Genomic DNA, 12,589 nt, shown 5'->3' with positions numbered 1-12,589 from the left:
CTCCCATTTTCTGCTGGTGTCTGTGGGGGGGGGGGCGTGTATTTTTGTGTGTGTGTGTTATGGTGGCTTCTGTGTTTCCCGGCACACAAAGACTGTTTCTTCGTTTAATGGATACTAAGGCAGAGATTTGAAGAAAGCCGTACTCAATTTAATGTTTACTTTGCAGGTAGGAACATCACCACTAAATAAACACATTTTGGACTAGCCTATTCATTTTCAAGTAACATTTACATGCAATGACACAGTTTTTCTGTAGGTTATAAGAATGCTAGTTTTGTTTCTTTGTAATCTTAACTTGCTAATTTGTCTTATTCTGGTGACTAATTACATGAATGTTTTGGCTAAACCATTTCGCTGCGAAAGTAATTGATAACAAGGGACAGGTGCGGCAGGTGGTTTTTGTTGGTGAGCAGGGAGCTTATGATTTCAGGTGAGAGCTGTGTAAACAAAACATCTAGAATTCCAGCTGACAAGGAATTGCAGTTCACCGTCAGAAGGGGACTTTCAAATTGAAGCTTTTTATCTGTCTGCATTAGCATAAGTGGCTAACAACACTCTATTTCTACCAGTATGACACAATGTTTTGACCCTCATATATAACACCTAAACTCATAACACACATAAACCCATATTTGAAATGCTTATTACTTTTTAGACTCTGTTTATTTGTTGAATGATGTTTCCTTGCTTACAAACAAACCCATACCTGACAAAACTGAGTACCATGCATTTCTGAAAACTTCAGGAGCCATTACTTCTTTGTACAATACCCTACCCACAAAACATTTGGTGGATAGGGTATCGGTAACTTAATAGAGTAATATAGGTGGACTAGAACAACATGAATGGTCACCTATATTATTAAAGCATATCTCGGTAAGAACTTTCTTGATTGTCAAAAAAATGTTACTCATTAATTGTCTGTCCCGAACATTTCTTTTAACAAATGTTCCTTAAAACGAATGAACATGAATGTCGAAATTGTTCGTCCTATCTGTACACTGTACAATTATTGGTATTTTTTAAATAAAACTAATAAGAGGAGAATGTTACCAGGAAACAAGATAGGTTTGGTAACAGGTTCATCAACATTACAGTCAAAGTCTGCATACTAGCTGTTCTGTTCAACTACATTACTCATCAAAATGTCCCCTGTCTTGTTCATGACGTTCCCCTCTTTTTCCCCCGAAGATCACTTGCAAAGGACCAAGCCAGATCGCTCCCATTCCAGGTATGCTCACCCCCCTTGATTAACACACCACATCCCTTTCCATCCACTTTTGAGCTGATGTGGCAATAAAACCGTTGCAGAACTACAAAAGTGCAGGTAGTTCCTACTTGACAATCTCAGAAGCTTCACAGACATTGTATTTTGTACCTTTTTCTTTTACCGTTTTACTGAGCGGTGTGAAAGAGGACTCTGTCTCTTTAACCATCAGATCTGCTGATGGTGAGGTTGTGAATTGTGCCAACAATGCGTTCTCATCCTCATTCACAGACAGACCCAGGGGGGAGTACAGGGAGATATCCTGTTGTTAGGCTGATGTTGATGTTGTTGTTGACAAATGGTTACCTGCTCACACAGTCTGCCCTAGGTGTTAAACTGCTGAGACCCCTGTCAGTCGGAAAGTATTCAAATGCTTTTGAATACTTCATTCTTTGCACTGAAGTATATTAACATATTTTTGTAACTTTTGTAACACCGATTTAAAACAAAAAAGGATGGCTCTGGGTCGATCCCCATGGCTGGATTCTAACCTTCAATATCCAAAATACCTAACACCTACCTTCTCCACATAAGCCACTAATAAAATGACTCCCAACCTAGCATCCTGGATCATTGCCCCCCAGGGGGCATTGGTGCGACCTCTGTGTTGTAAATATAATGAGGATCCTTTACTACAGATTACATCATCAGGCACCTTTCCTTAATGAGGCAGATATTTGTTTCTAAATGGCCCTGCTTCCTTCAAACCAGAGAACTTTCCCTTGGGTGGAGAACCACCACCTTAGTTGAGCAAACACTACAGGTTACCATGGTAACGATGGACCTCTAAACGTGGCTGATATTTTTATCCCAGCATTAAATGAGGGAACCCAGATGGAAAAGGACTTAACTGAAAGACTGTAACGGATTTACAAACTATAGACTTGCTTTCTGGAGAGAAAAACAAAGTTGTCAAGGAGATGTATTAAATGGCGAACCGTCACCTGTCTTGGGGGAAACGTTGTTGTTGAGGTAGGCGTGATGTAGCGCAGCATTTGATTTTGGATGATCGAAAAGAGCTGTTTGTCTGCATATGTCGGATAACGTGTAAAATCATCTTTTAGTAAGTGTTAAACGCATTAAACAATGAACACCAAAAGAACACCAGAAGCCAGATTAATGGGTTAGGGGATATTCCCAGGTGACAAAATGATTGTCTCATTGTCTCAATGTGAAGGTAAAGGTGCCTGTGGGGAACAGATACAAGTCGCCTGAGGGTGTTACACCTTGGTTGTATTGAGGAGTTAATGCTTCATTTATCTAGCCTATTCAAATAGTGCTTAATAACAGAGAGGATGCATAGCAACAAAAGCAACGATACATAGACCATAACAAACAATGAATAAAGAAGCAGGAACAGGCATGAACAGCGGTAAAAAAAAAAGGGACACCTGGATTTATATGAAGTTGTTTTTCAACTTCCACAGCAAAAGTGGCAAGACAGTCAAGTAATAATCAACTTTGGTCTTTAGTCTGGCACGAGGGACAGTCATTAGAAGTATTCTAAAATCAACCTTTCGTTTCACTGGCAGTCAGTGAAGTGACATTAGGGTGATGTGGCATCTGTGCCTAGAGCGTGTCAGCAGCCTGGCTGCAGCCTTTCAGACCAGCTGTAGTCTGCCACAGGCAGCCTGGCTGAGGCATGCAAATTAAGAATTGGGGATTCAGAAGGATCTAAAAATACTATAAATGAAATGCATATATTATTTTGTTTTCTATACACACACACTAAATTTTGGGCACGTAAGCTGTTTGGCTGTTTAGTTGGAAAATGGCCTATTGGTCCATTCTGCAGCAATCCACATTGAATTCAATTGATAAATGAATTCGTTAGTACAAAAAATAATTAGAGACTTAACTGTCCCATAGGCCCGTATGTTGCCCCCTCCACTCTTTATCGGCAAGCCCCTGTTGACACTTCTTCCCAGGGCTATGCTTTGGAGAGAAGCAGGCTCACACCTAAAGAGGTAACAACAATGTTTTTCTATACCGTTTTCCAGCCAGGGACCTCTGTCCTCCATACGAGCAGCCATCAAACGATGTGAGTTGAACAGCCCTGAGATTCTGCAGTACTGTGAGATGCACAACAGAACTTCATATCATCAAATGAAATGTCTACAATATACCAAGGCTTCTGTTCATTGCCAGTAAACGGATTAGACAAATTGATTCACATTTGGTGAACTTTTTTTCTGCCTTCAGCGAGAACCAACTCTCCGATTGACCACAGTAGAGAGAGAAGGTAGGAGAATGGGCTATGATGGGAGGTATCAAATGGGAAGGTTTTAAATGGAATTTAAAAAAGAAAAGACCTGATGCCTCTACTATTTTTCACTCCCTCACTATCTTGAGTGGCAGCTGTAATTGTGACATTATTGTACTAAGGGGGTGGAAATGGTGTGGTTTGTGTCCATAGGCGACCAGAGATCACCATCCTCTCAGCAGAGCCTCTAGTCAATAGCAGTTGGTTCCCAGGGGCCTCTGGTATCTTCAATTCCCCCCCAGCACCTCCCCCTCCTCCTCCGGCCCCCGAGTCAAGCTGGCCAGGAAGCGTCCAGGCGGACCCCCAGGTACATCAGGTTTACCCCAGCAGCCCCATCCGGAGACCAAGCTGTGTTCTAATTTGATCTGTGTGTGCTTTGTGTTGTACTAAAACCGGAGTTACACCAAAATAACAATAAAAAAATAGTATCATCATAAACAGAGAAGCTTAAAATTAACTGAAATTCAAAAAAAGTGAAACCTCACTATTTCTCCCATTTTAGCCACCGCCTTCTTATGATCAGGTGATCAAAGAGAAAACCCAGGAAGAGCACGTTTCCAGGCCGACCGCCGCCCCCCGCAGGTTGGCCTGCACCAGTACCAGTGCCACCCAGACGGACCCTGTGAGGGAGGACACTTCAGCTAGTCCACGTCTGAGTCCAGCAAGTGAGACGGGAAGAAAACCCAACGGTCAGAAAATCTACAAGAACAAGGATTTCAATTTCATATTTATTTTACAGAATGTTTTCAATGTTCATTTATGATATTTTTGTATTTTGCAGTTAAAAAGCCACATAAACCACCGAGGCCATCATTGCTGAAGACTCAGTGCAGGGAACCTACTATTGTAAAATCAGAACCAACAAACATACAGTGCACAAATGTTTCCATTGGCACAGAGAACCAAAATGAGTCAAAATCATGCATAGGACAACGCAATACAAAGGATTCTAAACACACATGCTCAAGATCGGTCACTGTGCAATGGGATGGTTCTGCTAAAGATTCAGTTCAACATATTAAGGTTCCTGTAAACTCACAATCCCCCCCTTCCAACTTTAGCACACCAGCCTCAGAACCAGTGCCTGTCGAATGTCCAGTTCCGCTTCCTCGATTAAAGAAATATCATAGGAAACCTTTGACAGAAGAGGTTAGTGTTACAGTTCAGACTCTGGTCAGCCTCAGTGATAATGTGGATGACAATCAAGTGAACTCCAGCAACAACCAAGAAGAGCTGTCCTCGAACAAGTACATCGAACAACTACTGGAGGTGTTTGGTGCGGACAACAGTTCCCTTGAAAACGACAAAGCATCAGAGTCCAACTCCACAGAACAGAGTACAGAGGCTGACGACAAGATGAGCGCTATGCACAGCCAACGGGAAGTCAGTGCCCGGATCGCGGCATTTGAGACCAAGCCGAGCACCGAAGAGGAAACGGCAGCACAGCGACCGAAGCCTCTCCCTAGGAATGCCTCAATCAAACCTCCAGTCTCGTCTAAACCCTCCATAGCCTCCAGAGCTTCGTTTAAACACAGTGGGGAAAACAACAACAACGTAATGCCCCCAAAACCTTTGGTGGCACCAAGGCCTCAAAAGCCATCGCCGGCCCCTCGGCCTCAGCATGCACTGCAACCTGGAGGCTATCCCTCTATAGGAGGTCCCCAAGACATGATGCCCAGCAAGGGGCCTGTCCTCCCCCCATCTCGCCTCTCCATCAAGGCCAAAGTGAAGAGTCTTGAACAACAGCTACAACAGGAGAACCGTGTCCTGACCCCTCCAGTGCCTTGGGAAAAACCCTTTAAAGAACCTCTCCTACCCAGCCTCAACCTCAACAACCATAACTCCACCTTCATGGCCACAGAGGATCAGGATTATGACAGCTCATCGAGTAAGTAGCCATTGTTAAGTCCCCGATTTTATACTATTAAAGATGGTGGCGACCATAAGTACTATTGCATACATTATCGATGGTTTATATGATATCTATGCAGACTTTATAGGTCATCTCCAAGAAACGATGCCCAGCAGGGTGGCTGTTCTCCCGACATCCCGCCCTACACCTCCAGTGCCTCCCAACAAGCCCGATAAAGAACCTCCAGGGCCTAACCTCAACCATGACTCTGAGGGCGAGTACGACAGACAATCGAGTAAGTCAGCTACCTTCACTACATGTTTTTCTCATTAAAGAAATCATCATGTTTACTATAAGGATTTTCAAGTACAGTTTTGATGAGCGATACTATTGATGTAAATATTGACAGATTTCATTGGAGAGCTCCAAGAAACGATTGCCAGCAAAGTGCTTGTCCTCCCGCCATCCCACCCCTCCATCATGGCCAAAGTGGAGAGTCTGGAACCACAGCAGGAGAACTATGCCCCGGCCCCTCCAGTAAAACCCTTTAAAGAACCTCTAGTACCCAACTTCAACAACAATAACTCAGAGGATCAGTATTATGACCGATCGAGTAAGTACCCATCATTCACTTCACAGATCTTCTACTATTAAAGATGGTGTTGATCATAAGTATTTTTACATGAATGTTTAATAATCTAATGTATATCAAAATATGCAGACTCCATAGGTGATCTCCAAGAAACGATTGCCAGCAAAGTGCCTGTCCTTCCGCCATCCCGCCCCTCCATCATAGCCAAAGTGAAGAGTCTGGAACCACAGCAGGGCAACTATGCCCCGGCCCCTCCAGTAAAACCCTTTAAAGAACCTCTAGTACCCAACTTCAACAACTATAATTCCCCCTTGATGCCCACAGAGGATCAGTATTATGACAGAATTAGTAAGTAGCCATCATTCACTCCACAGTTCTTCTATGATTAAAGATAGTGTCAACCATAAGTATTTTTACATACATTTTTAAAAATCGATATCAAAATATACAGACTCCATAGGGGATCTCCAAGGAACGATGCCCAGCAGGGTGGCTGTTCTCCCCACATCCCGCCCTAGCCCTCCAGTGCCTCCCACCAAGCTCTTTAGAGAGACTCCAGGGCCTAACCTCCACCATGACTCTGCCTTGATGGCTGCAGGAGACGAGTACGACAGACCATCGAGTGAGTCAGCTACCTTCAGTTGATGCTTATTTTATCATTAAAAAGCCCTGGTTCTACCACCAGAATTAGATCAGCCATTACAAGCAAGCCCAAATGTTAAAAAGACTGACCAGCCTACCAGCCTTGGACTGTACCAACTGGTGGTCTGATCTATCCATCACACATCTTGGTGGAAACTACCAAGCGGGATGTCACTCTAGGGTAGATTTTGATTTGGGTTGTAATGTCTTATTATCACAGCTGGTGGTAAAATCGAGGACCGTTTTTCTTTTAATGCATAACTTAGTGGTTAATACATTACTACTACAAAAGTGCTAAGCACTTGTTGGTTAGATTTGATGATGATTAACCCGACAAAGTTGTTGCTTGACACATAATAATAATATGCCTTTCCCCTGCGTCCAGATCGAGCCCCATTTCAGCATCAGCATAGCCTGGACAGTGGTTTATCAGGCTACCAAAACAAACAAAGTATTACAAGCAGACCGACCACCATTCGGCCGAATAGCATGACCAGTAGAAGTAAGTTCCCTATAATAATTTGATTTGAGGATGAATTATACAACGCAAAGGAGCGATGGAATATGAAAAATATTTTCTTGTTAGGGTAGAGGTTGCTAACTTTTTTGGATGTGTTTGACTGTGGGTCAGATCTCTCTTTAGACACTCCTCCTTCACTTCCGAGCCAAAAGCCTGTTGGATCAATGCAACGCCAAGTAAGCCATTATGAAGCCCTTAGAGTTTCACCCCAGGAAGTAGGCATACAAACCAACGAAACCTAACTACAAGCATACCTGATACACATACATATAACTAATCGCACACCGATTTTACCAAGTACTAACTAGTTGACAGGCACAGCGACAGACATGTATTTTGGAAACAAATGGTTTAACCATGCCTTCATACCAACAAGTTTAAACTATTGCAGTCTTGTTAGTCTTAAAGAAATGTAACCCTTCCACTCCATTCACCAGCCCCTTGAGAATTGTGTCACAGGGTGTAATGGAGTCTTTTTCTAAAACTCATACAAGCAGTCACAATACTCATTATACCTCCTATGAAACTTGAGCTTCAGCTTTTTTTTCTAAATGGGACTGTTGGTTGCTGTGGTGTCCGATTTTCAAGCAAGGAGAGAACCAAAGTTGTTTGATAAAAATAATTTGCGTCTTTCTTATTTCTTTTTTAGGAGTCATTCTACAAAGGGCAAGAACCGACCCAGCCACCTCGGTAAGTGGGCGCTTACCATGAACACATTTCCACCAGCAAACATTTCTCCGCATACACATTTGCAGAGTACAACAGCGTTCTTGGTGGCTCCACCCACAAGTGCAATAACCATGTAAGCAATAGCCCTTGCATACCCCAGGTTCGATTCCGAGTCTATGCTCCATGTCATTCCCATTCTCTTTCAACCAACTTCCCTGTATGCCTTCACTATATCCTTTTTGAAAGCCGCACAAAAACAGCAACAAAAAAATATATCCACAAAAGGGTTGGATCCAGCCCTAACCACCAAAAGTTCCAGCCCTAACCACGATTTCGCACTCCCAGGCCCGCTGGGGGTAAGGTCCTTCCGCCCCGCCCTCCCCCAGCCAAGGTGGGTCCCTCTCGGCCGCCTCAACCCGGCCACAGCGCCTCGGTTAGAGCCTCTATCGTACCGGCCTCTCAGCGGGGTGCGCCGAGCGCCGCTCTGGTGCAGAGGCCGGGTAGGAGAGGGCCTGCATTGCCCCCGAGGCCCCGCCCTGGCCACCATCTCTACAACAAGTACACAGTAAGGGACATCACCGCCGGTGTTTATTCATACACATGCCACCGGACCAAGGCGTTGCACAAGACCTTTGTTTTGTTCACTGTGTACACAAGCTCATTTTATATTTCTTGTTTAACCCATTCAGACCGGATCACGCATCTGTGCGTGTTTACCTTTAATGGTAAACACGCATTGACGCGCAATCCGGTCTAAACCCATTTGTACCGGCTGCGCGGAGCAACATTGTATCTAGTAGATACAATGTTGCGCCGCACAGCAGCCGGTACAAATGGGTTAAATAATGTGTATTGTGTTTTATTGATTGCCATTGAAATGTCTTTAGAATGGGACTGCTGCATGTGAAGCACTCTGAATTGCCTCTGTGTTTGAAGGGTGCTCTATAAATACACTTTCTATAATGTTTTGCAGCTTGAACTTCCTCATGGAATTGCTGTTTGTAACTACAATGGGCCTAACACGGGAGAGCTCTCATTTCAGGTGACTGGTCAAGTAATCTTAGTCAAACCTATTCTTTGTTAGTATGTTTTTGTAACACAGCATGCACAACAGGACCATCTATTTAAAATACAACACTTGCATGTTGGCTTATACTTAGCAGTTAGGCCATTAGGTCTTTATGCCTAATCCCCTAATTCCTCTATGAGCAATTGTTTTCATAACTTCTCTTTTGTTTCTCCTTTAGAAAAACGATGTGCTTCTGCTCCTGGAGGAGATGGACCAGAGGACTGTAATGTGTCAGGTAGGCGAGGGAAAAGGTCTGGTCCAGAGATGCCACATGAAGGTCATCACCCCCCTGGCTCCACAGGAGGCACCTCAGGTAACCCTTCTCAATGGAAGTGAATTCATTCTGCCTGACCTGTCTAGGGTGTATGAAGAAGGTTGTGTTCTTTACTGTCTGTACAGTTCCCTAACCAAGCCAGTAGTTCGGAAGGTGGTGGACTACAAGTGCAGGCAATACATGACTTTGACCCAGGTAACGACTCACGGCTACCTCGACAGCTTCATGAACCAACTGATCTTTAGGATTTACTTTGAAGTCTGCATTAGCATTTGGTATTCTGTGTCGTATAATGTAGGCCTGCGAAGCCCTTTTGAGACTCTTACTGCTAATTAAGCGCATGATGGTTAGGGTGTTTTCCTCCCAAATAAAAGGTTCTGGCTTCAAACTCCATTATCCGCAACCTTGAGCAGGGTGCCCTAACTCCCTACCTGCTCATGAATGTCCTGTCACTTAAAACATTACCTGCAAGTCGCTGAGGATAAAAGCCCCTGCTATGTGACTTTACTTGTGGTGTGGTGTGGTGTGTGTGTGTTTGTTAAGCTGGTCCGGAGGAGCTGGGCCTGAGGGCCGGGGATGTTGCCATCATGGTGGAACAGGTGGATAACGACTGGTACAAGGGAACGTGTAGAGGGAATACTGGCTTCTTCCCCGTCAACTATGTCAACGTGCTGGTAAGACCTCAAGCTGAAATTATATTCAAACTGTAGAGGAGGAGCGCATTAAATACATACAAGTATTCAATAAGCATCCTGATCAAACGATATGTTTATATTTTATTTCTTCTAATAGTCAAACTCCCCGCTACCTTCTCGTGAGGAGAAGAAACCTTCAGCCACTGTCAGGTAAATATTTTATCAAAATAATATTCCTCATATTCACTTTTTTGAAGCTACTCAAATTGTGCTCTGATTGTTATCGTCATGTGTATGTGTAATACATTTATTTACTTTTTTGTCAGTGGCCCAAGGTGTGTGGCGAGATTTGACTTTGAGGGGGAGGGGGGCACCGAGCTGACGTTCTCTGAGGGGGACGTGATCAGTCTGATGGAGTACTTGGGAGACGAGTGGGCCAAGGGACACCTGGGCGCCTACACTGGAGTCTTTCCTCTCAACTTTGTTGAGGTTGTTGAGGATCTGCCTCTTCCACCGATGACCCAACAGCAACAGCCCCAGACAAGAATAGCGTTGCCTGGTAGGAATCATCTGGCAAATTTGTTATTATTGTTTAGCTAGGACAATTGAATTTGTGGTTTTGGGCGTGATATTATTCTCTGGTTCAATTATATGGAGAACTGATCCGTCCTCCAAAGAATTGCTTAAAATCTAACATTTACCATGGATTCTAAGGGTACTAAATGAATGTTCGAAGTATACAATATTTCTCTTCAGCGGCAAACCATAGTTTGGTTTGCCATAGTATATGTTGTTTGTTCACAAATTTAGAATATATTTTCTTGTCAATTTCAAAGGACTGGCTGCTCATCCAAATATTCAACCTGAGGCTGTCAAACCAATCCAGGTAGGAGATCTGCAAATTTTGATGATTGCAATTATATTACGTGCATTATATAAAAGATTTTTTCCTCTATTGTTCATGCACCATTTTAAACAATTATTAATTTAGCTCACTGACTGACATCCACGGCCCTCTCTGTGCTTATCTCAGGCCCCTCAGCCTTCAGGACCAGAATGGGTGGTGGCTCTCTATGACTTCAATGGGCAGACAGGGGAGGACCTGTCCTTCAAGCAAGGGGACAGCATCCTGGTCACAATGCACTTGGACACCGTGTGGTGGTCTGGCAGACTCAATGGATGTGAGGGGATCTTCCCAAGCGCCTTTGTGGAGGGCAGCCCAGGTACTATGGGGTTCAGACCCTGTTATCTTTTAGTTTTTTACTTTGCAGCTCTACTGTGGAGACGAGCCTAGCCTTTAGATTGTGCATTCATTGGTTTACCCGTCGGTTGGTATAGAGAAGCACTATTTTAAGAACTGAGAAGCTAGAATTCTGCATTTTGACGGTGGCAGGTGTTTGTTATAGACCTTGCTAGGATATGAGGAAATGGTCTTAAATGAAATAGAATAATAGAAGAATAGAAGGGTGATTACCAGTAGTTGACCACTGGTAACACTATTCCCTGATTAATAATTTTGCACCAACGTACTTTCCTTGACCACCAGGCCAGTCCCTGCACAACCATCCGCAGAGAAGCGAGGCTGGAGGAAGCAAGGCCAAGGCTCTGTTCCAGTTCATAGCCGAAAGTCCAGAGGAGCTCTCCCTACAGGTAAAAGTCCAGACATTTTCCAGAATGTGAATGCATACATTGTGACATTACATATAACATGTCCTTTGGTCTTTACAGGCAGGGGACATCATAACCAATCTCGAATCCGTTGATGACGAGTGGTTCTTGGGTGAACTGAGAGGAAAAAGGGCACTTGTCCCTAAAAACTATGTTCAAGTATTGGGATAATGCTAGGAATTGGAATGCAGAAGAGGACCCTATTGTGCACCTGTTAGGTGTAGAATGTCAAAAAATATGAAACCTGCAAGTTAACAATTTTTTTCACATGGGAAACCTGAAGTGACTTTCAAATTGGAATGAAGTGTTATGGGAAAGTATTGCCAATATTGTGTATACAATTGTTTAATAAATTGTCTTAATGTATTGTAGTTATACTTGGATTAGATTTTTTTTTATAGATTTGAAATTATTCCATGGACTGAGGTAGTCATTTTATCATGAGGGGAAATATGGGCAAGCTATTTTAATATCGTAAGCATAATTTTGGCCAAAGATATCCAACACTGCTGATTGGCTGTCAAACCAGAGCCTTTACATTCCATCACCATCTGCCCAAGTCAGCTATTCTTTCCGAGGCATATGACGCTAAATACAAGATTAACCTCAAAGGTGACATAATACCAGGCGAGTCATTAGCTTTTAAAAGCTTTGAAAATCGGCCTCTTCCGACATCACAACTGAGCATGTCCACCTGGATGTTTGCTGATAGATCAGAACCAGTGGACTGTCACACATCTCTATCCGTCAAATCTAGGTGGACACGACCACTTGTGTCAGAAGAGGCAGATTTAACACTATTCACTGACACCTGGTATTTCACCTTCAATATAGTAAACGTAATTACCTGTCATTTTGGCAAAAGATAACGCTGCAGATTAGCTGCACAAGCCAGTGCCTTTACATTCCATGATCAACATCTGCCCAAGTCAGTTCTGTCCTAGGCATATGACGCTAAATACAAGATGAACCTTAAAAATACGACTGCATTTATGCTGAGGCCAACGATATGAAACTGATTTTTTGTACATTTCTATGGTGTTCATTTGGGCCTTCTTGAGGACCTGACATGTCCCAATGCGTTATGTTTACGCAAAGCCAAGTTTCCCCTACACAAACTAACTACAGCATGTACAAA

At 43.4% G+C, this 12,589-nt stretch overlaps 1 protein-coding gene across 1 annotated transcript; it reads left to right on the top strand.

Moving 5' to 3' along the window:
• The first annotated feature begins 280 nt into the window (after nucleotides 1-280).
• Nucleotides 281-12,583, top strand: sh3d19 (SH3 domain containing 19). Its single transcript, XM_079729967.1, has 25 exons — nucleotides 281-876; nucleotides 1,192-1,231; nucleotides 3,268-3,308; nucleotides 3,470-3,509; nucleotides 3,684-3,837; nucleotides 4,033-4,219; nucleotides 4,312-5,418; nucleotides 5,522-5,677; nucleotides 5,792-5,995; nucleotides 6,104-6,322; nucleotides 6,426-6,596; nucleotides 7,002-7,118; nucleotides 7,248-7,312; nucleotides 7,786-7,826; nucleotides 8,151-8,370; nucleotides 8,779-8,847; nucleotides 9,053-9,187; nucleotides 9,274-9,343; nucleotides 9,692-9,822; nucleotides 9,941-9,993; nucleotides 10,110-10,342; nucleotides 10,620-10,669; nucleotides 10,817-11,006; nucleotides 11,330-11,433; nucleotides 11,512-12,583. Exons 1-25 carry the CDS (start codon nucleotides 846-848, stop codon nucleotides 11,620-11,622), a joined length of 3,939 nt encoding a protein of 1,312 aa, XP_079586093.1. The 5' UTR covers nucleotides 281-845; the 3' UTR covers nucleotides 11,623-12,583.
• The last annotated feature ends 6 nt before the right edge of the window (nucleotides 12,584-12,589 follow it).

The sequence above is a fragment of the Pollachius pollachius genome (assembly GCF_949987615.1).
Source record: "Pollachius pollachius genome assembly, chromosome: 2".
Classification (NCBI taxonomy): domain Eukaryota; kingdom Metazoa; phylum Chordata; class Actinopteri; order Gadiformes; family Gadidae; genus Pollachius; species Pollachius pollachius.
This window is presented reverse-complemented; position numbering and strand designations above follow the sequence as displayed.